General features: G+C 40.5%; 1 protein-coding gene across 16 annotated transcripts in view; it reads right to left on the reverse strand.

Moving 5' to 3' along the window:
- The window catches only part of LOC109622365 (TLD domain-containing protein 2), a 768,101-nt gene that overhangs the window by 197,048 nt on the left and 547,608 nt on the right, over positions 1–23,445 (reverse strand). For 15 of the 16 annotated variants that reach the window (XM_062860670.1, XM_062860669.1, XM_062860666.1 and 12 more), the window contains 2 exons: positions 14,335–14,441; positions 404–703 (listed from right to left, as the gene is read on the reverse strand). In XM_062860670.1, coding sequence (XP_062716654.1) covers positions 404–703; positions 14,335–14,441 — 407 coding nt within the window. Of the gene's footprint in view, positions 1–403; positions 704–875; positions 1,146–14,334; positions 14,442–23,445 lie in introns of those variants that run through there. The other variant, XM_062860668.1, reaches the window with a different exon arrangement.

The raw sequence follows: 23,445 nt of genomic DNA on the forward strand, positions 1-23,445 counted from the left end.
TTTCTGAAAGCATTTCAAAAGAACTCCTGGGGCAACCACTGAAGGAATTTCTGGAGGAATCCTGAAATCAATTTCTGGAGAAATTGCGAAAGAAATTCCTGAAGGAGCCCCGAAAAGAATTTAATCACCAACATATATCATTAATTTATTCGCAAAAAAAATAACAAGAACTGTGTGAACAAAGGGTCCTGACCGTGCAAACTGTTGAAACAGTAAAACCTCGACCACTACTCTACTAAGATTTAATGGCAATGCTTTCCTTCGTGATCGACACCGTTTCTTTTCAGCGGTTGAACTGTCCAAACGAACATAATCGACTAGTTTTTCTAGTACTAAGCACTCAAAAAAAAAAACAGCACTTTTCAAATACAAATAACCGATTTTCTCTCCTCACGTGACTCACCTTTCTCATCCTGCGACAGATCTTCGTTGGATCCCTTGCGGCGACCCTCGGTGGGACTGTGCGACGACCGTTCGGTGCTGGCATCGGAATCGCCCCCATCGACGGATCCCGCCTTGGCCGTCTTATCCGGCACCAGCAGCTGCTGACCGGAGTAGATGAACGAACTGCCCAGCCGATTGAGCTGGGTCAACTCCGACGGTGTGGTATCGAAGCGGGCCGCCACCGACGTTAGCGTATCGCGGTCACCGACTGTGTACGAGGTGGTCGGTATCGTCGGCATCGAGCGTTTCTTCTCGCCATCTGGAAAGGAGGAGATGGGTAATATTAGTTGACAAAAGTAAGATTAAGTGTTCGCCAAATGTTGAACTCCTTCATTTGGAATGCATCAGGTAAATACCCTACAACAATAGATAATTCAAAAGTTTCAACAGTCGGCATACACCCATAAACGGACTTAAAACAACACACGAACCGCCACCGCAACGCCACTGATGATACTCGAAAGGTAGGAAATCGCTACGATCTAATCCGTAGATATCGCCAATCGACGGCTTATCGGTGAAATAGATCAAATAGTCGCCGGTCAACAGCGGAGGCTCCCGGGTCCATAAAATGACAATTCGAAAAGATTCTTCCGCGATTGGAGAGCCTGAGTGCATTAGGCTCGTCATTGTTCCCTAACGAGAGAGAGCAAGCCTGTATAAGGCACTTTTATTCCTCAGAACAGTCACACACCGACTGAAGTATCCCTTGTGGGTTAAGGCAGGCAGTACTGTTTAAGTAAGAATGTAGTATATCAAAAATAAACAATCTGCCGATCTCGAACCAGCCAATGCAAAGCAATGCCAGCCGTTCCGATGTGCGGAAAAAATGTTTACCGATGTCAGCGAAATTGGGCCGGGAAAGTGATGATCGTTCGTGTTGAGACCGGGACAAAGCTGGAGAAAGGTTCATACTCAATTCAACCGCACTGTACACCAACTGAAAGATATAGTTACAAAGTCGCTCACATGCCACACTATGGTGGATAGTGTGTTAGGGAACAAGATTAAGCCGACCCTGCAAAATCCCAGTGCTATGTATGTTTGGGCGGCGAGTACTTTAGTGAAAACTTAAGCAAATAGAATTGGCGACTCTGATAACGTAATCAGGCGTGACGAATTCTGCGAAATACGTCAACGCACGTTACTCCTACCGGAAGAGCTACGACTTCTCAATATTCATAGGGTATTATTACTAATAGTGGACCCCTTTTAATAGCTAAATTTTGCCTCGATCGTTAAAACAGTATGATTCCTAATTGAATTGTCTTCACACATTTTTGAGCAAAAAAAATTAAAATATTGCATTAGTATTAAGCAGGTCACACAAATTTGTAGGTGGTACAGTCCCAGCCTCTGTTATGAGAATTGCCTCCTTCCCGTTCGTTACCAAAGCACAGAAACTTGAGGCAAATCACTGGCTCTAAGACAAGATTGATACAATCCTCCAACGGTGGAAAGATGTCCTGGCCGGCCACGTCTATGAAATACCTAAGGGATGGGAAGGAAGTTAGTTTGACACCAAAGAAAGGTACCATAAACCGGGGTCAAATTGATCGCTTTAAAACAACTTTTGCTGATGACGTGATAACCAATTCAATTGTCAATTGTCAAAAGAATTTCAGAAAAACCAGTACTGGGTGAACCTCTATAAAACTACGCAGCTTCTCGCGGTAGTCCGAAGAACTTTCTTTCCCCGCAAAGACATCCACAACAAAACCACATGGAGATCTCCCGACCATCAAACAGAAAACCAAATTCTTCTCGGATATAACCAATGTCCGCACATACCGCAGTGCGAATATAGATTCGGATTACTACTTAGTCGCTGTATGCATGCGCTCAAAACTTTCGACAGTTATTACCACGCGTCGAAGTCGAACGCCGCGGCTCAACATCGCATTGAGCAGCTGCGTATCGTAGAAGTGGCTCAAGACTACGCGCAGCAGCTAACAGTAGTGGCCTTACCAACGGAAGAGCAGCTTGACGCAGCTACACTTGAAGATGGCTGGAGGGACATCCGATCCGCCATAGGTAGTACCTCGGTTACAGCACAAGGCTTCGCGACTCCGAATCACAGAAACGACTGGTACGACGGCGAATGTGAACAGTTGAAAAGCGAGAAGAATGCAGCATGGGCGAGAATGCTGCAACACCGTGCGAGAGCGAACGAGGCACGTTGCAGACAGGCGCGGAACAGGCAGAACTCAGGCTTCCGGAGAAAAAAGTGCCAGCAGGAAGAACGAGATCACGAAACGATGGAAGAGCTGTGCCGCACTAAGAAGCTCTATGAGAAGTTGAACCGTTCGTGTAGAGGCTTTGTGCCACAAGCCGCCATGTGCCGAGAAAATCACGGGAATCTTTTCACGAGCGAGCGCGACGCGGTCGAGAGGTGGCGACAGCATTACGATGCAATAGCGACGTTGCATGAACTGAAGGTGGCGTGGTAACAGATCTAGGAGTACGTGCGCAGGATGAAACATTTGCAGTCCCTAGCCTCCAAGGGATTGAGGAGAAGGTTGAAAAACGACAAAGCCACTGGAGCAGATCAACTACCAAGCGAGTTACTAAAATACGATGGAGAAGCACTTGGTGAGAGCACTGCACTGGGTCATTACCAAGATTTGTGAAGAGGAAGTATTACCGGAGGAGTGGATGGAAGGTATCGCGTGTCCCATCTACAAAAAGGGCGACAAGATGGATTGCGGGAACTATCGCGCGATCACACTACTGAGCGGTGCCTACAAGGTACTCTCTCAAATTTTATTCCGCCGTCTTTCACCGATTGCAAGAGAGTTCCTGGGGCAATATCAGGCTGGATCTAGGGTTGGATTCATGGGTGAACGCGCTACAACGGACCAGATGTCCGCCATCCGGCAGGTGTTACAGAAATGCCGCGAATACAACGTGCCCACACATTACTTGTTCGTCGAATTTAAATTGGCGTATGATACAGTCGATCGACAGCTATGGCAGATTATGCACGAATACGGTTTCCCGGATAAACTGATATGATTGTTCAAGGCGAAGATGGATCGAATGATGTGCGTAGTTCGAGTATCAGGAATACTCTCGAGTCCCTTCGAATCTCGCAGAGGGTTACGGCAAGGTGATGGTCTTTCGTGCTTGCTGTTTAACATTGCTTCAGAGGGTGTAATAAGGAAAGCGGTGATAAACACGAATGAGACGATTTTCACGAAGTCCGTTCAGCTGCTTGGTTTCGCTGATGGTATTGATGTTATAGCTCGCAAAGTTGAGACGATGAGGGAAACGTACATCCGACTAAAGAATGAAGTCAGGCGAATCGGATTAGTCAATAATGTGTCGAAAACAAAGTACATGATGGCAAAGGGCTCCAGGGAAGAATCACCGCGCCCGTGATGAAATCTAGACGGTTGAAGAGTTCGTGTACTGGTGACCGCCGACAACGACACCGGCAGAGATATTCAGAGGCGGGTTTTGGCAGGAAATCGAGCTTACTTTGGACTCCGCAGAACTCTACGGTCGAACAAAGTTCGTCGTTACACGAAGTTAACTATCTACAAAACGCTGATTAGATCGGTAGTCCTCTATGAGCACGAAGCATGGACTCTAAGTGCAGAGGACCAATTTGGAGTTTTCGAACGGTAGGTGTTGCGTATCATCTACGGCGGAGTGCAGATGGAAGACGGGACTTGGAGAAGGCGAATGAACAACGAGCTGCATCAGCTGCTGAGCCTGATAGAACCAACCATCATCCACCGACTACAATGGTTCTCGAGAGTCATCCGACCGGTGCAAAAAGACGTGGTATGCAACGCAGCGAGCTAGGTGAGTCGATCAAGTGAAGGACGATCTGCGGACCCTTTGCGGAGTGCGGAACTGGAGACATGGACCGAGCAGAATGGACGACTTCTATGACTCCTATGTACAGCAGAGGTCTCTCAGGTTTAGTCTGACCGGTAAGGTAAGTAACCTTTTTACAGGATTATTTAGCTAAGTTCGGTAAAAAGCATTTGAAAGGTGATAGAAATCAGGTTGTATTATCGCTCTCATCTTAAAATTTGGTCGGCCAAATTTCCAGCGACACTTCCGTATACCTACAACTGCAACTTTAAGTTAAGTTGACATATAAATCTTTTTAAAAATTTCAACTAAATCATGTTTAAAGTTTCTTTGACTTATTATTTTTTAAATGAGACCTAGGGTTTTTTAATCGGACGCAAATTCGCGGAGATGTGGGCCTTAAAAAATAACATGTTTTTCCAAACTTTTGATCGGGAGTGTTCACACACTTGCTAGAAATTATATATGCTAGATGGGCTGCAATTGTCAATTAAAATTCAAATAAAAATATTTGAAACACTGAAGCAATCTCTGGAGATATTTACGGAATGACCCAATTCCTAAATACCTATAGAAATTTTAGAAGGAATTCCTAAAAAAATTCTAGAGGAATATCAGAAGGCATCTAAGAATTAATCCTGGTGAAATCGAAGAAGGATTTTCTGAAGCAATTCCTGAAGAATCTCTTTGAGAAATCCCTGGTGGAATTATTTTAAAAGAATTTCCTGAAACATTATTGAAATGCTTTTTGGAGTAATCACATAAATCACATAATTAAACTCCTGGACAATCTCTGAAGGCATTCTTGGAAGAATCGGTGACGTATTTGTGGTTGAATTCTTGGAGAAACAAATAGATAAAGCCTGTACCCGCAATAATCGGGACACAGAAATACATCTGTAACTCTGCAATAGATACATTAAAATTGCTCAAATTTTGTCTCAAGACGTGTTATTTTAACCTACAAAATTTCATGTGGATCGGTGTAGTACTTTTTATTGTAGCAACGAAAGAGTAAAGTGTGCGCCATTGAATTTTGTACAGCCCCTAGTTTTGCTTGTCAGCGCTGTAATTTTTGAATTTTGCAAATGAAATAGCTAAAATTTTGAACACAAACCTCTCATTTGTTGCATAGGCAGAATTTCAAAAAAATCGATGCACTATCAACAATTTTATAGTCGAAACATGTATTGGGACTGAACGTGATTTTAGCCTCTCAGACAGCAATTAGTCAGCACCCTTTATTGTTTCGATTGTACTATTGAAAGTACTACACCAATAATCATCAAATAATGCAGTCATAATATACACATAATCAACTAGGTTCTGTGAAAATTTCATGAACATTGGCAGATACATTCAAAAGTTATGAATAGGCAAAAATCGCATATGAAAATCACGAAAAATTTTCACTAACACTCACCTCTATCAACACCAGTAGCTTTCAAACCAATTGATCAAAGTTGATGAAATTTTGCAAGAAAGTGTCTCTATAAGTATCATAACTGCTAACGAAATTTCATAATTATCATCACAGCACTTTGAACTGTAGCGTAAAAGAACCATCTAGTATGCGAATGAAAATCGATCATGATTGTACAAAATGCTTAAAACCACGTCTGTTTGTTTTTAATCCACAGTTAAAAGTAATGTATCGATTTTTATGAAATTTGGCATAATTAATAAACATACACCAAAGAGTTCTCAGTCAATTTTTGGCCAATTTTACCGATTTATTACAGAGCTACATCCGTACTTCTGTGTCCCGATTATAGTGGATACAGGCTTTAAAAATCAGTGTATAGTCCTAGAAATATCTCTTTAAAAATTTGTTATGCAGTTTCTGTAGATACCAATCTATGTTTCAACGTTATATGATCTATAATTGGCTAGTTTTCTGAAAAGTTAATGAAAAATTTTCCCATTTTGGTCACTAACCTTTACAGGACGGCGCTTGAAGCTGAAGACAATCAGAATTTTCAAACCGCAGAAAAATGCACAGGTCGTTAAATTTCGTATCTGATAAAACAAAATCTTAATTTTCTCTACAATAACATCAAATATATGTACTTATTTCATCTAGCATGTGAAACTACATGGCTCTGAATCAGTGTGGTCTGGTTGTTCGTCAAATTTAAGCTAATTTTGTTACTTTATTGATACCCGCTTATTAGGCTTACATTATCACATGTTAAACATCAAATATGTTAATTTTTATTTTTCAGTGCTAGAACATAGACATTGACTGATACACTGTCATGAAAAAATAGTCATATATATCCCATATTTAGCGTGTACTAGTGCCTTGAACTTTTCGCATTTTTTTCTTGCCGCACCCTGTACAAGGGAAATATTACCGGGACAAAATTGGAATGAATTTCCGGAAGACTGCATGAAGAAGTTTCCAGAAGTATCCCAGAGGTGTTCCTAGATAAATTTCTAAGAAAATCTCTATATAATGTTCTGCAGGAATCTTGAGAAGAATTCTTGTTGAAATCATTAAAAAGGAATACACAAATCTAGGAAGAAATTTTCAATTAAGTTTCAGACACATTCTCTCCAAAAATTTTAATGGAATTCTGGAACATTTCATAAAGGAAGTGCAGAAGAATCCTTGGGAGAATTACTGAATTACTGGGGAAGTTCGGCAAGGTTTTCGAGCGAATTCGAACGAAATTTTCTGAATTGAAATAATCCCTGGAAATTCTTCGTAAGAAGCCTTGCAGGACTTTGTTGAAGAATCTTTCGAAGAATTTATAAAGAAAACATTGCAAATTTTCGAAGAAATTCTAAATAAATCTCTTTAAGAGTTACTAAAAGAGTTTCTCAAAGTATTCCTGGCAGACATTTCCAAGGATTTTTTGGTAGAATTTCTGAAAGAATCCGTGGAAGGTTTTCCATCAAAAATGCCTTGAGGAATCCCTGGAGAATTGATTTAAGGTGGAACTGGATGCATTTCCTCATTTTCTGGTTTTTAATTTTTTTTTATTGAATAACAGAGCTATATTTTGAAAATCGGTTTTGATACGCATTTAGATGAACCTGGGTCGTTTTGTCCGTTTCAGCCCTACTGTGTGGAAATCGTCGGAGAAATGCCGGACGAGAAGCGATTGAAGTCGAAAGAGGTGAAGCGGAAGAACGTCGTCGAAGCACTTAAACGGTTGGACCTGTTCCTGACAAAGTTTGGTCTCCTGATCTCCTGATTTTTTTTCGTAGTGGAAAATTGTTTTCGTTTTTATAAAAACATTTTTTGGAACTTTTATTTAAAAATTGTTTTTATAAAAATGAAAACATTTTCCACTATGAACAGAAGACACCATGATCCTTCCTTTTAATGCGTATGTTACCCGATTTTGAAAATATTGCTTCATTTGGCTTTATTTGAGCTATGTACTCCAAATACCTTGTCCTTAATGAAAAATCAAAAACCAAAAAATGAGGATATGCATCCAGTTTCACCTTAAGTAATCATCGAAGGCATAACTGAGGAAATCTATTAAAGGATTGGAAATCCCTCGTAGAATATATGTATAAATTGTTGGAGCAGATTCTGAAGCAGCACATGCGAGAGTTTCTGGTAAAATTGTAACCCGACAGCCTTGCGAGTTTCCCGGTGACAAGTAAAAATGGCTTAAGCGCCACTCCCGAGGGAGACCACTTACCGAGATTGATGGTTGCCCGACCTTATTGAGACCCTTCAGGGTAGGGTTCAAGTTTTTCCCAAATCAATGGGCGGGAAACGAGCTGGCTGATCAGGGAAACGTAATGCCTCACGACCGAAGTCGTGCAAATAGAGAAATTGGTATGCGTGAAATTGATTTCCGCCGGCGACAAAGTAAGGCTCGCGACGGTTATCATCACGGGAAAACAAGACCCAAACACCTCGAACCAATCTTCGTTCGATTGAAGAAATGTCCCTTTGGTTGGATTCAGGGCCAACCTCCCCAGAAAATGACCTAAAAACTGAGAAAACGACCGGAAACGTGAAATCCCTTCTACATCTACCTCTTCAGATTTCTCCCACTAAAGAACGACTCAACGCCACTTTGCCCAAACTACTCATTTATTCTTACGCATCGAAAATACCAATTCCAAATCTATCCCAAATTCATTTCTCTCTATATTTACCACAATTTCATTCTACTTTATCGATATAATCTTACACACTAGGCCTAGCTAATTCATTCCCTCAGACTATTCTCTCTAACCTCTCTCTTCTCTCTTTGTGCGGTGAATCTCTACTGTGCGGTGCGACTTTCGGTGTTTATTTGCAAAAAAATGTGCAATTTATAGCAGCCGACTAGGTCGCATAAGTGGGCGAACGGTAGGGCGCGGAAAAAATGATCGGTGGGGCCACGCTAGCGGGTAGACCAAACTAGGGGCGAAAATCACCATGCGCATGGGAACAAAAAAGATCGAGTACTCACGGTTTGACTTTACTTTCGTGGAGGCATCGGCGGTTGGATGTTGCTACTGCGGCATGTCACGTGGTTGACATGCGGTGACTCCTGCTCCGGGTGTTCACCTACCGGATCATTCAGTGGCCGTGTTCAACGGCGCCTCACACGTGGCTCGTGGACTTCTCCGACGGGATACAGCCGTCGACTCGCTGGTCGTCACCAGCGGTGGCGTCGAGGTAGCGTGCGTGCTCCTCACGCGGGGGACTCCGGTTCGAAACCGGTCGGTGGTCGCTCCAAAACTTTTTCTCACGAAAACTTCACTGATCCACTCTTTCACGGTATGGTTGCCGATACGAAACCGGACTACACTGTTGCCGCCCTGCCAAGGGCGCGGTATTGACGGACGCTGCCCTCTCCGGCCCACGTGTATCGCCGGGCCAAACTCCGAAGCTGGAAAGCGGGGTCGAAAACGGTCTCTAACTTGATGGTGTGGTGTGACGGGCCTCGCAACTTGCCACGAACCTGTCAAAAGAATGCCGTTGCACGACACGTGACTTATTTGCACTATTTGCACATATGGAAGCACCTTAGTTACCTGTCGCATTCAGGGTTCAACACTCGCACTGAATAACCGCCTTTTCGCACAACGCACTAATACGGTACTTGACTTTGCCTAACTAGCTATTTGAGGGAATTGGGAGATAATCTAAATTAGTAAACTTCAAAGACCTTTCACGTTTCTTAAGTTCACCTGAACTTTCACACCACGGCGCGGTAGACTAAAACTTGGACCGATCTCGCCTCTTCCGCAGTCCAGAACGAAGTGAACGAGTCAAGTTCTAAGATCCTCAGAATAGGCGCGAGATATGAAAATCTTCGTCGCCGGAAATTACGCGAAATCCACGAAGTGGAATTTCGCGAAGGTCAAAAACCGCCTTCACACACACCACTTTCTCTACCCATCTGGAGAAAGCATTCCATTTCCCTCTGAAGACCCGATCAATCAACTCGTATCCCTCCCGAACATCAATAAAAGAATTGAGGGGTCAACGATACTTGAACCCCGGTCGATGCCCGAAGCACAGACTCGATTTTAGATTTGGCTGTCGCTTTACGCTCGGCGCCAGAATTACACAGGGCACTCATTCTGTTTTTAGTATGCGGAGTGGAGCAAATGAACCCATGGACTCTCATTCGATTTCACTCAACTTGAGTGATCTATATACAGGGGGTAATTCAATGGACTAGTTCAAATTCTGTACAACTTTATTTATTAATTCATTTTCTATTTCAAATATTCGTGGTACCGCCACAAAATCCCTCGAGAAATTTCTAACATAACTACAAGAAGAGTTTAGGAAAGAAACCCTAGAAAAAAAATTCAAGTGAAACTATTCACTTGAATTTTGAATCCCTGAAGGGATTTTTAAAGGAATCTCTGGCAGTTCTGATGAAATTTTGAAACAACTCTTGGGAGATTTTGTTCAAATGGAATACTTTGAGAAATTTCATACGCATATTTTCGATACTGCTTATAATATTTTTTTATGATTTTGGGTAAAGATCATTACACTTTTTCTCGTTTCAGGAGCGAGTAATAGCGTTTAAGTCTAGGCATAAGGGCCAGGACACAGAGTAAATACCTGTGTTCCATCCCAGGAAACTAAAGACCAAGGGGTCTCCAGATAGCCTAGTGGTTAAGGCTATGGATCGCCAATCCGGAGACGGTGGGTTCGATTCCCGTTCCGGTCGGGAAAATTTTCTCGACTCCCTGGGCATAGAGTATCATTGTACTTGCCACACAATGTACAAATTCACGCAATGGCAGGCAAAGAAAGCCCTTCAATTAATAACTGTGGAAGTGCTCAAAGAGCACTAAGTTGAAAAGAGGCAGGCCTAGTTCCAATGCGAACGTCGAGCCATAATAAAGATGAAGAAGAAAGGTGACATTAACCTTCTTAGCATCGTCACCCCCACCGATTTCAAGGTTTTTTGCTTCATAAAAGACTGAGCGGTTGGTACGAGATGTACCCACTCTATAGCTTTCTTATAAACCAATAACGCTGCACAGTAGCATAGTAATGCATTTCTGATGTACTGCAAGTATTAATAATGACATGAAAAATGGTAGAATTAGTCGGTTCTTTAATTTTCCAGGATTCTTTCAATGAATGGCTGTGTATGTGTAGACTAGACTAAATGGAATATTTCGAGAAATTTCAGTAAAACATCCTTTCTAAAATGCCTTTCTGAAGTAATTTATGCAGAAAATCTTTGTAGGGTTTTCTAAGTGAATTTCTGCAGATAAATTTCTGAAGCAACCCATGGAAAAATTTCTGGAAAAATCTTTCGAGAAGATCCTTATATAATCTGAAGAAAAAACCTGAAGGAATCCCAAGAAAAAAATCAAATTAAACACTGTTTTCGAAAGAATACCTGAATAAACTTCTAAAGGAATCTGTGGCAATTCTGAAATAATCCCTAGAGGAAATTCGTAAGCAACTCTTGGGGGATTTTTGTAAAAGAAAATACTTTGAGAAACTCCAGGAAAACTTCCTGAAAGCGTTTCTCGAGAAGCCTTTAGAAGAATTTCTAAAGCAATACCTGAAGAAAATCTCTAAACAACTCCTTGGAGGATTTTTGGAAAGAATACGTAATAGAATTCTTGTCGGAATATCAGGAGGAATCTCTGGAAAGTTTTTCTAAAGAACCATGTGGAAAATAATTGAAAAATTTGCTGAAAATCATCGAGAGATTTTTTGATAGAAGGAATCTTTCGAGACATTTCTGGGTAAATATCTAGAAAAAAATCTGAAGAAGTCCCTCCACGAATATCTGAAAGAATCTCTCGAGGAATATCTGAAGTAGTGCATTCTTGCCTGAAAGAATTTCTTGTAAAACTTCTAGAGGACTAACTCGTAGAATTTCTTATGCAGTCCCTGGGGGAACATTTATATTTGGAGGAATTTCTATTCCTGAAGAAAATTTCTTAAGCAATTTCTGTAGAAACTCCTGGACAAATGTCTCTAGAAATCCATGCAAGATTTTCTAAAATTATTCCTTCTAAAATTTATGGAGGATTCCCTAATGGAATTTCTTGAATAATCCCTGGAGGAATTGTCTGAAGAAATTCTTGAATCAAATTTCCGCATGCATCCCTGTTAGATTATTTAAGAGAATTCATGAAGAAATTTCTGAAGAAGTTTATGGAGGAATGCTTGAAGAAATTTTTAATGGAATCCCAGAAGCAATTTTAGGACGATATTTTGAAAAACAAATCCAGAAAATTTTTCAGAACGATTCCAATTCCATCCATTTTAAGGGGAAATATCTAAAGGAATTTCTGGAAGAATTTCCGAAAATATTCCTGGCAGCAGTGGCATTTACATGGAATTTCGAAAGAAAGGAATGCTGTTCGGATGGTTTTGTTGTAACATGGAACCCGCCCAGCCATATCGTAAATCATTGTGTGGGCAAAATCGTTTATTTTAACAAATTGAATCAGATATGTATAGTTATATGTATATTTGTTGACAATGGTTGTGTAAAATTGCATTGCACGCCAAATGAAATCTCAATTTCGATTTTGTTTGAAGAAGTTGTCTTAAAACATTAAAATGCTAGATACAAACGACAGAATTGCATAGAATCGTGAGTTACTGAATTTCAAGCTGCAATTTCACTAGTATCGTATGTATCATAACTTTAAATCGTGAACAACATTCACATCGTATATTAATTTGCTAAATCGAAATGCCATCCCAGATGTATGATAAAAATTGGTGCAATCGTATATAACTGTAAGAATTGATATAGTGATACTTGCGTCGTATACGAAGCGAAGGAAATCGAAGAAATTGTACACTCAAGTACTAGGAGTATTTCCTGAGAGAACTCTATGAGGAATATCAGAATAATCCAGCAGAATTCCAAGAAAGCACATCTTGAGGAATTGCAGAATGTACTTCTTAACAATCCTGAGGAATCCCAGGAGGTACCTCTGGAATGAATGCAGAAAACATCACAGACAAAATACCAGAAGTCGAAGAGAAACCCATAAGATAATCCTTTCAGGAATCGCAGAAGATGATGATCATGATAATTGGGAAGCCCAGAAGAAATATTTGTAGATATTCCAGACAAATGTCAACCTTCAAAAGAAGTTCTAGAAAAATATTTAAAAAAAATCCCCAGCATCAATTACGGGGCGTTTTAAGGGAGTCCCAGGGATTTCCAGCCGTTTCAAGGAGGTCTCAGGAGGTTTTGGAAGGTACCGGGAGGTCTCAGGGGATTCCGGGGGTTTCAGGAGCGCTTCAGGAGCATTGCCGAGGGTCTTAGAGGCGTTCCATGGAATCTCTGAGGCACTTTAGGGGGCTCCAGAGGATTCCTAGGGGATCCCAGGGGACGACTCATGAGCATTTCAAGGGGTCAGAGGGGCACTTCATGGGTATTTAAGGGTATCCCAGAGGGCTTCAGGGGGTACCAAGAGGTCTCAAGAGCATTCAGAGGGCCTCAGGGGGTACCTGGAGGTCTCAAAGATGTCAAGGGGTCTCATGGAGTTTCAGGAGAGTCCCATTGAAATACTCCTGAAATCCCCGTAATTCCTATGAAATGTCCCTGAACGCCCTAAAGTTCTTAAGACATCTCCAGAAAAAAACTTTAAACCCCCTTAAAACACCTCTAAACGGCACGAAACCTCCATAACCCCAACAAAACGGCTTACGAAATGTATGCTCTAGATGCGAGATATGTCGCAGGTCTTCAAGAAATCTACTTAGAGTCCAAAAAACATTTAACTATCATTTATAAAGGAAATTAGAATTGCGGCCTATTGAGCCATTCGGCCGAATGAAAATCGGCGTTGTGACCTGATACCCCAGTTAATGATGGGGTCTCCACTTGGTCTAGTGGTTAAGTCTATGGATCGCCAATCCGAAGACGGCGAAGATTCCCGTTCCGGTCGGGAAAATTTTCTCGACTCCCTGGGCATAGTGTATCATTGAACCTGCGTCACAACGGCAGACAAAGAACGCCCTTCCATTAATATCTGTGGAAGTGCTCAAAGAACACTAAGTTGAAGCGAAGTAGGTCAAGCCCCAATGGGGACGTAGAGTCATACAGAAGAAGAAGAAGAAGAAATGCACAAAACTCTAGAAGTAAACTTCTAGCCTTAGTGTAATGTTTGTTTTGTGCTCACTTGAAACAAGCTTAAAATAAAACGATCCGGTGTGCTGATCTAGTTCTTCGTGATATTTGGGCACTTAACCCCCGTCATCTCATTTAAACGCAAATTAAACCTAAAACCCTTTGTAACGCCTTTGGAGCCCCTCGGAACTCTCCTTTATTGGGCTCTCTGGGAACTTTTTGGTAGCTCGCTTGGTCCCATCTCAAATATCTAGGAAGATTTCTTTAGAATTCCAGAAAGAACATCTAGAAGGATTCAAGAAACATTTCTGATTTTTTTAGAATGCAGTAGAAATGCCAGGATAACCTCAGATGAAATCCCAGAAAGACCTTGAAAGATCCTAAAGGAATCCCCCCTTTGATCTAAGGCTTGCGATAGGAGAGCTTTAGGGCTCTAATGGTGGCACGGCCTTGCAGTTGTGGAGAAAAAATACTAAAGACCTAAATATCCTAATCTAAAAGGTCCAAAGAGTTCACTCACCTTTTGTCAGTCGATCGATGCTTTCGAAGCGGCCCTCCACTTTGGACCGCAGGGAGTCTAGATCGAAGGGTGCAGCCAATCCATGATCAACGCTCCTCGATTTGCTCCTGAAAGAGAAAAGAACCAAACCAAAAGAAGACCGAATTAGCATATTTTATCCTGTCCACGCGATGATGATGGTGACCGTTGCAATTGACATTTTTCATTGCGGCACGTCTTTCGATTCGGTCTTGAGTTGAGATTTATGCAGGGGGACGGTGGATTAAGCGGAAATTGTATGAGACTTTACAAAAGGACCTATCTAGAGTTTTTGTTCCTCCAGTTTTTTTTTCGATAAATGGAGCTTCTCTATGATTTTGTAAAAAATGCTAAAACAATGTTTTCGATCAACATTCAAGGTAGATAGGTCCTTTTGTAAAGCTTTACGAGAAACCAATCGAAGCGATTAAAGTGTCGTTGTACTACAGACCACTGCTTTAAAATAATGCTATACAGGCACGAGGAACAACTATTCATTAAAATAACGCACATGCAAGCAAACAAGCTATACAGATAAATAAATTAAGAATATGATCCATAAAAATGCCTCGCTCGGCTGGCCTGGCCGGCAGGCGTTGTTGCGAACTGTCGGCTCGCTTGATGTAGTGCGTCTTGCGGAGGCACTGCAACAACACCTCCAGGTAGGTACTTACCATTCCTAGGCTTACCCCATTCCACCACCCTCGACGGAGAGCTACAATCTCTATAGTGAATGGCCGAGGATCGGATATGCACGGCGGTAACGAGACGATGCTGGATGGAGCCATAAAATTCTCCACAGACAGCAGCAAAGCACGCGGCAATTCAATTTGGGTGAATGAAATTTACGCTATTGTTGGGCCGAGAGAAGCTGTTGCCGCATTCGCACCTGAGAAATTAAATTAGCTGCTGAATGGTCGCTAGCTGGCTGGCTGGCAACGGACGCGGGCGAGACCGCGAGGCGAGGTGACAATGAGATGGATTGCGCCGGATTTTCAATGCATGGCAAAACCAATTCTGATGACATTTTTGCGCGATCCGGTTTCGCGGTCGGGTGTTGCCTGTTTTGGTTTTTTGAGAAAGGCAACCCATTCATTAAAACGAAATGAAAGTTCTACGTTGCAAAATTACCAAGAGAGAAGAAAATTCAGTAAAACACGTGAAATTCACAGTTTTAAGACTAGAAGACAAGCTATAAAACTTTAAAACTTGAAGATTCTAAGACTCGGATAGTCCGACTTGGAAACTCGAAGGCTCGAAGCTTCGAAATCTTGGAATACTCGCATACGATGCTCCGGAAGTTCGAAGCCTTAAACCTTGAAGACTTGAAGACTCAAAATCTTATCGATTCACAGAACTGATGACTCAAAGTCTTACAGGCAAGAAAACTCTATGACTTGGAAACCCGGGGACTTAAAGGCCCAGAAAGTCGAAATCTTGAAATACTCCAAAACTCTTGGATACTCGAAGCTTGAAGACTTGGAATTTCGTAAGGCTCGAAGACCCGGAGAAACGGAGTCTCGAAGGCAGGATTCTCTAAGTTTTCTAGACTCTCGAAAGATTTAAAAGATTTGCAAACCAGTTTTCAAAGATTCCATAATGTCAAAGTCTCGAACACTCGATAGTTCAAAAACTGCATGATTTGAAGACTTAAACACTCAAACTCATAAAATGTAACAAAAATACCATTTTGCCCCAGAAAGCAACCCCATTGTTCTACACATCAAACAATTCACCCGCTGAAGGAAACAGCCTCGACATTTTGCGGTTTTTTTTTTCGCGCTAATAGTTACCTGCTGCTTGCATGGTTCACCCGAATTCAATCAATCTCGATGATTTATGGCCCGTCCAGCCGTCTGTCGTCATACATTGCCAGTAAGCAAGCATGCTTGAACTGGGAACCCGTGCACAAATTAAGCCGTCATGCATAATTGAATCTCCTTTGCGTGCATGCATGCCACCGTTGACAGTTTCGAGTAGTGCCGAAAAAAAAAACGTATAATGACTAGCTATTCATACATATGATCTATAACAGTTGAGATTTGAATGTTATTGTGTCAGTCAACACGTAAGGTGAAACTATTATACCCGTTAAAAATATATAAAAGATTTTTTTAAGCTATGATCAACTTAATGTTTTTAAAACAATTTTCCAAAACTGAAAATTTTATAATTTTATTTCAATATGAAATATTTTATATGAATCGTTAATTTGGGTATTTATCGACCAATTCACAAAATAATACCCAAGTAACACTCTTGTCATAGAAGAGTCACGGAGGCTTAGATTTTTGTTGTGCAGAAATCACTGTGACTTACTTCTAACAAATAAACACTTACTTGCTAGAAGTAGGTCACTGTTACTTCTGCGCAACAAAAACCTGCGCCGCCGTGACTCTTCGGAGACAAGTGTGTTACTTGGGTAATTTCCATGCTTAATGTCTTGCAGTCAAAAATGCCAAAACCGCATATTTTACCCTATAAAGTGAGGTATAATGCTCAAAATACTGACATGCTGGAGCAAATCTGAGCCCGGATTCAAATTTAGCAGCCATCAAATTTATCAAAAACACATAAGTTTGCTTTTGAGACAAACCAAAAGCAATTTTTGGTTTCGCTGTGTAATTAACGTATGAAACGAGCTCACAAATTTCATTTTAATTTTTAAAGACACGGACACGTTCAATGTTTCCGGTGAGCTATTTGCTCTTTGAGGGAAGCACGACACTAGACAACGGACTAGCATGCAACGCCCAGTGGCACAGCCGAAAACTTTCCTGACAGCTGCGGCGGGAATCGAACCCACGCTCCTAGCACGATGCGACTAAATGCTTGGTGACACTAGCCGCACGACCACGAAGTCACACAATTTTGACAGTCAATTTACGGGAAACACCTTGTGGATGCTATCGACTGGTAATTTTGTACTTGGGGGTTTTCGGCCTTGCAGTCTCCGGTGCAGTCAAAACGACATATATTTTCGATGCTCTACGTTTCGATGGACTATGAACAGTGCGGGAAACAGTGCGTACAATAGCAGAAGGCATCATTGGCACCGCTCAGCGACGCTAACGTATCAACGCTGGTTAGACGAGGAGTATCAGTGTGTCTGCTCCAGAGGCACGTTTTCCTCCATTTCGGAAATTTGTGCCATTGACGAAAAGTGCCAACGAGTGGCGAATGACAGCTGTCGGCTGGTATCCAGTATTCGGTACAGGTTAGCAAGACCAGAATAGAAACGATTCCACCGCAGAACGAAAAAATAATGATAGCAGAAGCACACGTAAGCGTGGAATGGAACGACGTGCGAAGATTTTATGCAGCTGTCGATGGTGTGTAACACTAGACTGCGCCAGCGCCGACCATGTACTTTGATCGGGATTAACTGACAAACAAAGCAATGCGGATAGGCAGGTATAGAGCAGGCCCGTGCACAGAAGTGACGCCAAGGGAGGGGTTTTTGCCAATTTCGGCAAAAGGCGGAGGGGCGCCTAGTGTAAAAAGCGTCGATAATGGGAGGGTTTTAACCCCCAAACCACCCCCCCCCCTTGAGCACGGGCTTGGTATAGAGTATCGGATTTTTTGATCGTTTAGTATGAGTATGTGGTACTAAATAACTTTCTCACTCCGAATATATGAGAGTTACAATATGGCGTCCTTAACCCTTTAGAACGCGCGCTGTTGTAAAAATTACAACACTGTCAGAAAACCTCGCTCGTCGTATACAGCGCGAGCGTGGTGCCGTTTTAGCTGCTTGATGGCACGCGTCCTGAGGGGTTAAAGATAATTGTAGAAAACCACCATTTTACAAGTTTGCCGAACACCTCATTTTGATATTAGGCCTCTGAACTGAATTATAGTGAAATGAGTCAAACGAAGAGTAGATATAACACAGTTGATGACGACGGCGTCCCCGTCAAGAAATGGAATCACCAACACTGGATGAGGTAAAAAAAACCTTTAATGACCTGAAAAAAAAAACAATAAGGCTTCTGCAAATAATGAGAATCCGGCCGATTTTTTAAGCGCAAAATTGAGTAGCTGCATCAGAAAATACCTGATTACTATGAAGATAAGAGGAGAAGTACTAGCCATCAGCTGGTTGTCAATGTATAAAAAAGAGCATAGACTTGAGTGCGCTTATTGTAGAGATAATACCCTTTTTTAATTTGGCGTGCAAGATATAGTTACGCATCCACCAGAATGAGACCATTTTATTTAGAAGAGTTTTTCATCTGCATCGAAAGCTGCTTCCGAGAAAACTGATCAATGCCGGATCAGATGCAGAGAAACTTGCGGATTCGCCATCTGTTCGTTGATTTCAAACCAGTGGCAGAAAGCGAAAAAAAAACTTTGCAAGATAATGCCGAGAACATGGTTTTCCTAGCAAACTAATTAGGCTGATACGAGCAACGCTGGGTGGATCAGAAACAAATCTTCGAATCGCAGACGAAGTGACTACTTCGGAATAACGGACGAATTCCGGATAGAAGCCAAGTACTGACGATCAAATCGTGATTGGGTAATTCGAAAATTGTTGAACGGTCAGTACTGATTTTTTTTTAATTTGAGGGGGTTAGAAGCAAAGGGGTGTTAGTGACAAAAACACTTTCGAGTAAATGAGGTTTAATGTTTTTGACCAATTTTTGTATGGAGTTTCAAAATCAATCCAATTTTCTCTGATTTATTGTAATTTTTCCAACCATCGTAGAAACAATCTTAACAAAGTTTCTTAAAGCTTGAAATCTGAAGAATTATGATATGCTCAGCTCAAAATCGACAAAATGGTCACTTACACGCCTTTGATTCTGGGCCTTTCATTTGTTTTTCCGTGCATTCTTCCATTAAATAATATTGCAATATTGCAAATGAAAAATATCCAGTCACCGTCTAGATTCACTCATTTCTTATACTTCCTATTGGATTTTAATTCCCTTGAATTCCATTTTCTAAGAAAAAACCCATCCAGAAATCTTCCTTGAACTCTTTACATAATGACTTCATTGATTCTTACCGCAATTCTGTCTTCACATATTTAAGCAGTTGATTTAGTTTTTTTTTCGGAGATCATCCTTTAAATCCTGGAGGTTTGTCGTAGTTTCGTCTGGTTTTTTTTTTCAGAAGTTTCTCTCAAGATTCCATCCAAGGGTTTCTCCCGATTGGTCCCAGAGTTCCTTCCGGGATTTTTTGGTGTTACTTCCGAGATTTCTGAGAGTTGATTCTGAGATTTTTTTTATCAGAGTTCTTCCTGAGATTCCCGCAGAAATTTTGCAAAGAGTTTCCGGAGGAGTTCTACCCGGGATTCCTTTCAGAGGTTCTCGAAGGATTCCTTTAGGACTCCCTTAGAAAATCTTCCAAAGTACCTTCAGGGATATCCAACAGTTTCTCCCGAGATTTTTGCGAGACTTCTGAAATAGTTGTTCCAGAATTGTTTTCACAAAAAAATTTGGTTAAAACTTGGAGTTTCTCACCTAGTTTCTTCCGCAGTTCCTCCGGTAATTTCTCTCAAACGTTTCCAGAGTTCCTTCCAGAATTTCAACCAAGATTACTCCCTATTTTTTTTTTCTGAGATGTCTCAAAAGTTCTTCGCGAGATTCACGCAGAACTTCTTCCGATTGTTCTCCGTGAATTTCTTACAAGTAGTTGTTTTGGAGTTTAGTATTTCACTGGGATGGAGTCACCCCTCACGTGCAGCACACACAACTTACCCAGGCTGACGTCGGTTCGCAAGTGGCGAGAGTGAACGCGAACAAGGCAACTTTGAGCTGTTATATCTCTTATGTCGTTTATGACTAATATAATGTGCTATTGAAATCATTCGACTAAACACAAAATTCTTCACACGATAGAAAATTATAACGATTAGATTAATTTTCTAATATAACACCAATTTATCAAAAACTTTGAAACTTCGTTTCAAAATTAGGAATAGTAGTAGATAGTTCATTTAAATTCCCTCTTATTCACTTAAATATGTTTATGTTTCAAAGGAAAGCAACCAAATGGCGGACATTAAATTAAAAAAAAATATGAGATGCATATAAAAAAATAAATTTACAAAAAAAAAAACATAAAATAAATGAAATCGCTCTAACTCTTATTAATAATTTCAAATCAAGTCAAATGTTTTTCAAAGTTCATTATACTAGTCATAAACGATCAAAATTTCATAACATTCGGTTTGTTGAGTCCGGAGATATAACAGCTAAAAGTTACCCAAGCAACCAAAAGTTCGGATTCCACTTGAAGAATGAACTCAGAAGTTTAAGTTTGGTTCAATTCTTGTTTCGTTGAACTTAATTCTCCAAAAAATTAGTCATGTATTGTTTATGAACTTGGATTAAGCTTTTGACTTCTCTTCAAAACGACATTAAAGTAGACAAGTGGTCCAGAAAAAACTTACTTTGAACTTTTGAGCAGAGTTTAATTAAAATTTAACCGAACTCATGTTGAACTTTTGCGTGCCTCTAAAGCTCAAATAAAGTTCAGTTGGACATATTCCAAAAACTTGAGAAGTTCCGTTTTGAACTTGTTTTGTACTTGTTTTGAACTTACTACTCAAAGTTCAGATAAATATAACCGTACCAAAAGTGAACATCACTTGAACTTCGGCGACAGCGGAGCCGGTGAGAAGTTCTCATTCAATTAAATCACTCGGAAATCGAGCTCAGCAGTCACAGCTTGTATTAATTTCACAAGTACACTTTGTTTCACTATAATATTCCAACGTACTTACTTTTAATCAACGCAAAGCATCCGTATTCTGTGGCTCAAAAACTGACCCCGCAGCGGAAAACTGTTCCACCTCGGATTCCGCCGGAATTTTTTTTTTTTCGGGTGAGCAAATTTTTTTTTTTTCAGCTATGCTGGATGTTTCCAATCCCGTCTCACTTGTCGCTGCAGCGCGTCGGTAATCGACGCGATCGTAGTCACTGGAAACCAAGCTGGAAACTTATAATCGTTTTTAAAAGCCGATACACTGGCCCTAATTTATTGCTTTGCACTGCGAACCACAACAAACTGAAAATATCAAACTGTGTAAGCTCCCAAGAAGTTGCCCGTGAACTTCTTTCGAACTTTCGACTTCAAAAAGTATTCCAAGTTCAGAGAAAGTGCACACGCGAACCTGATTGAGCTCTACTAAATGATACCAGCGCATTGAGTAAAATCCCAAGTGCCTAACAACACATACATGGAGTAGTGGTTAGGCACCGGCTTTCAACGAGGAGAATCCGAGTTCAAATCTCAGTAAGTAAAAAACATAAAAAATATATCAAGGTATTGATCAATTTGGATTCCACATGAACTAATGTCTCTTTATAATAATTACTATTGAGGACACATTTGTTTTTTTCATTTTTAAGCTGAATAGCGTTCCTTTCAGCGACACAAGTGTACTTTTTGTGAACTCAAGTTCGGTAAATTACTTAAAAAGTGAGCTGAATAGAATGCTATTAATCTTCCCTGAATAGCTGATTAAGCCCAAATATGCTATTTTATCCGAACTTTTGGTTGCTTGGGTAGCTATCGGATAATTATACTTTTTACTAGAATCTTTCTTACTTCGTGTAGAAAAGCCCGATCTTTTTCCAAATTGGGACCACTGATACACAGCTACTTGATGAATTTACAGTAAAAATTTGAGAATATTTGAAGCCCTTTTCGAGAAGTTACAGCTAGTTGAACATTTTTTGAAAAGTGAAAATTTTACCTGTCCTTGTTATTTTGAGTATCCCTTGTAGATTTTATACGACTTGAAAAAACTAAACTCAACAACATTTTTCAAACCTTACATATCCGATAACCGTGAAAAGAACTGCTCGTTGAATTACAAAGTACCTCGGATAACGACGGTTGAAAACCGCTAAGTCATATTGAGCTGCGACTGCGGTAGATGCTAATGACCAACTCCAGGATAGTTTGGATATCTTAGATCATCCAAACAAAACTCAAACAGCTGGCCGCTTATGCCTTGCGCAGTCATCGAGGTTACTCCAAGTTACCAACTCTGCAGCAGATGAACATTAAAACATTGTTTTTTTTTTTTTAACTCTCATCATAATTTTACTCAAGCCTTACGATAGAACTACTAGACCCCCTGATAGAACAATTTCCCTCTAACGCGAAACGAAAAAGTGGACCCTTAGCTATCATTTAGTGGGTGACGATACTTCGATACTTTCGATAACATTTTTCGTTTCCGATAACGTCCCAGTCAACCAGTGATCGTATAAGATGTTCAATATTATGTTAAAGTGGAAGCGATATGCATACATTTTACATGCGCTAAAATGGAGACAAGCACGCGCATGGCCTCCACTTTATCATTTTGTGCAACATCTTATACGATTACTGGTTGACTGGGGTGCCACACGTTGAGGTATTCATAATTTTGTTTTCGCCTTCCTAAATAAAGACTCAGAAGTTCAGAAAAAAAAATATTCTGAGGAAACTATCAAAAAAATACGATGATTTCTTCAGAAATCCTTACATGGATTCTGTCAAAAAATTGTCCAAGGATTTCAGAATTATTTTTTTAGGGATTGATTATGAAATTCTTACAAGGGGTTTATTCAGAAATTCATTCAACTTCTTTCTAAAATTTCTCAAAGATTTTTTTGAAAATCTAGCATGGATTTTTTCAGAGAATCCTACAAGGAATTCTTCAGGATTTCTTCCAGAGAGACTTTCAGGAGAATTGTATCTGAAAGGCTTCTTTCAAGGATTTTTAAACATTTTTCCAGGAATTCCTTTAGAAAATCTGTAAGGGTTCCTTCAGAAATTTTCAACGAATCCTTTTAGAAAATTTTCGATGGGTTGTTTCACGAATTCCTCAAAGTTTCATTCGCATATTGCTCCCAAAATTTCACCGAAGAAAACCACTCCATAGTTAACTTTAGAAAATCCACCAAGGATTTCTAAGAAAATCTTTCCAGTGAATCTTTTGGAGAGTGTTTTAAAAATTTCTTCGCATTCTTCATTTTACATGTCTTTTGAGGTTTACTTTATAAACTCAACTTAGAATTCCTCAAGAAATCTTCATTGCGGTTTCTTTGAAAAGTATTCTAGATATTCCTCCAGATTTTCTTCAAG

The sequence above is a fragment of the Aedes albopictus genome, chromosome 3, assembly GCF_035046485.1.
Source record: "Aedes albopictus strain Foshan chromosome 3, AalbF5, whole genome shotgun sequence".
Taxonomy (NCBI): domain Eukaryota; kingdom Metazoa; phylum Arthropoda; class Insecta; order Diptera; family Culicidae; genus Aedes; species Aedes albopictus.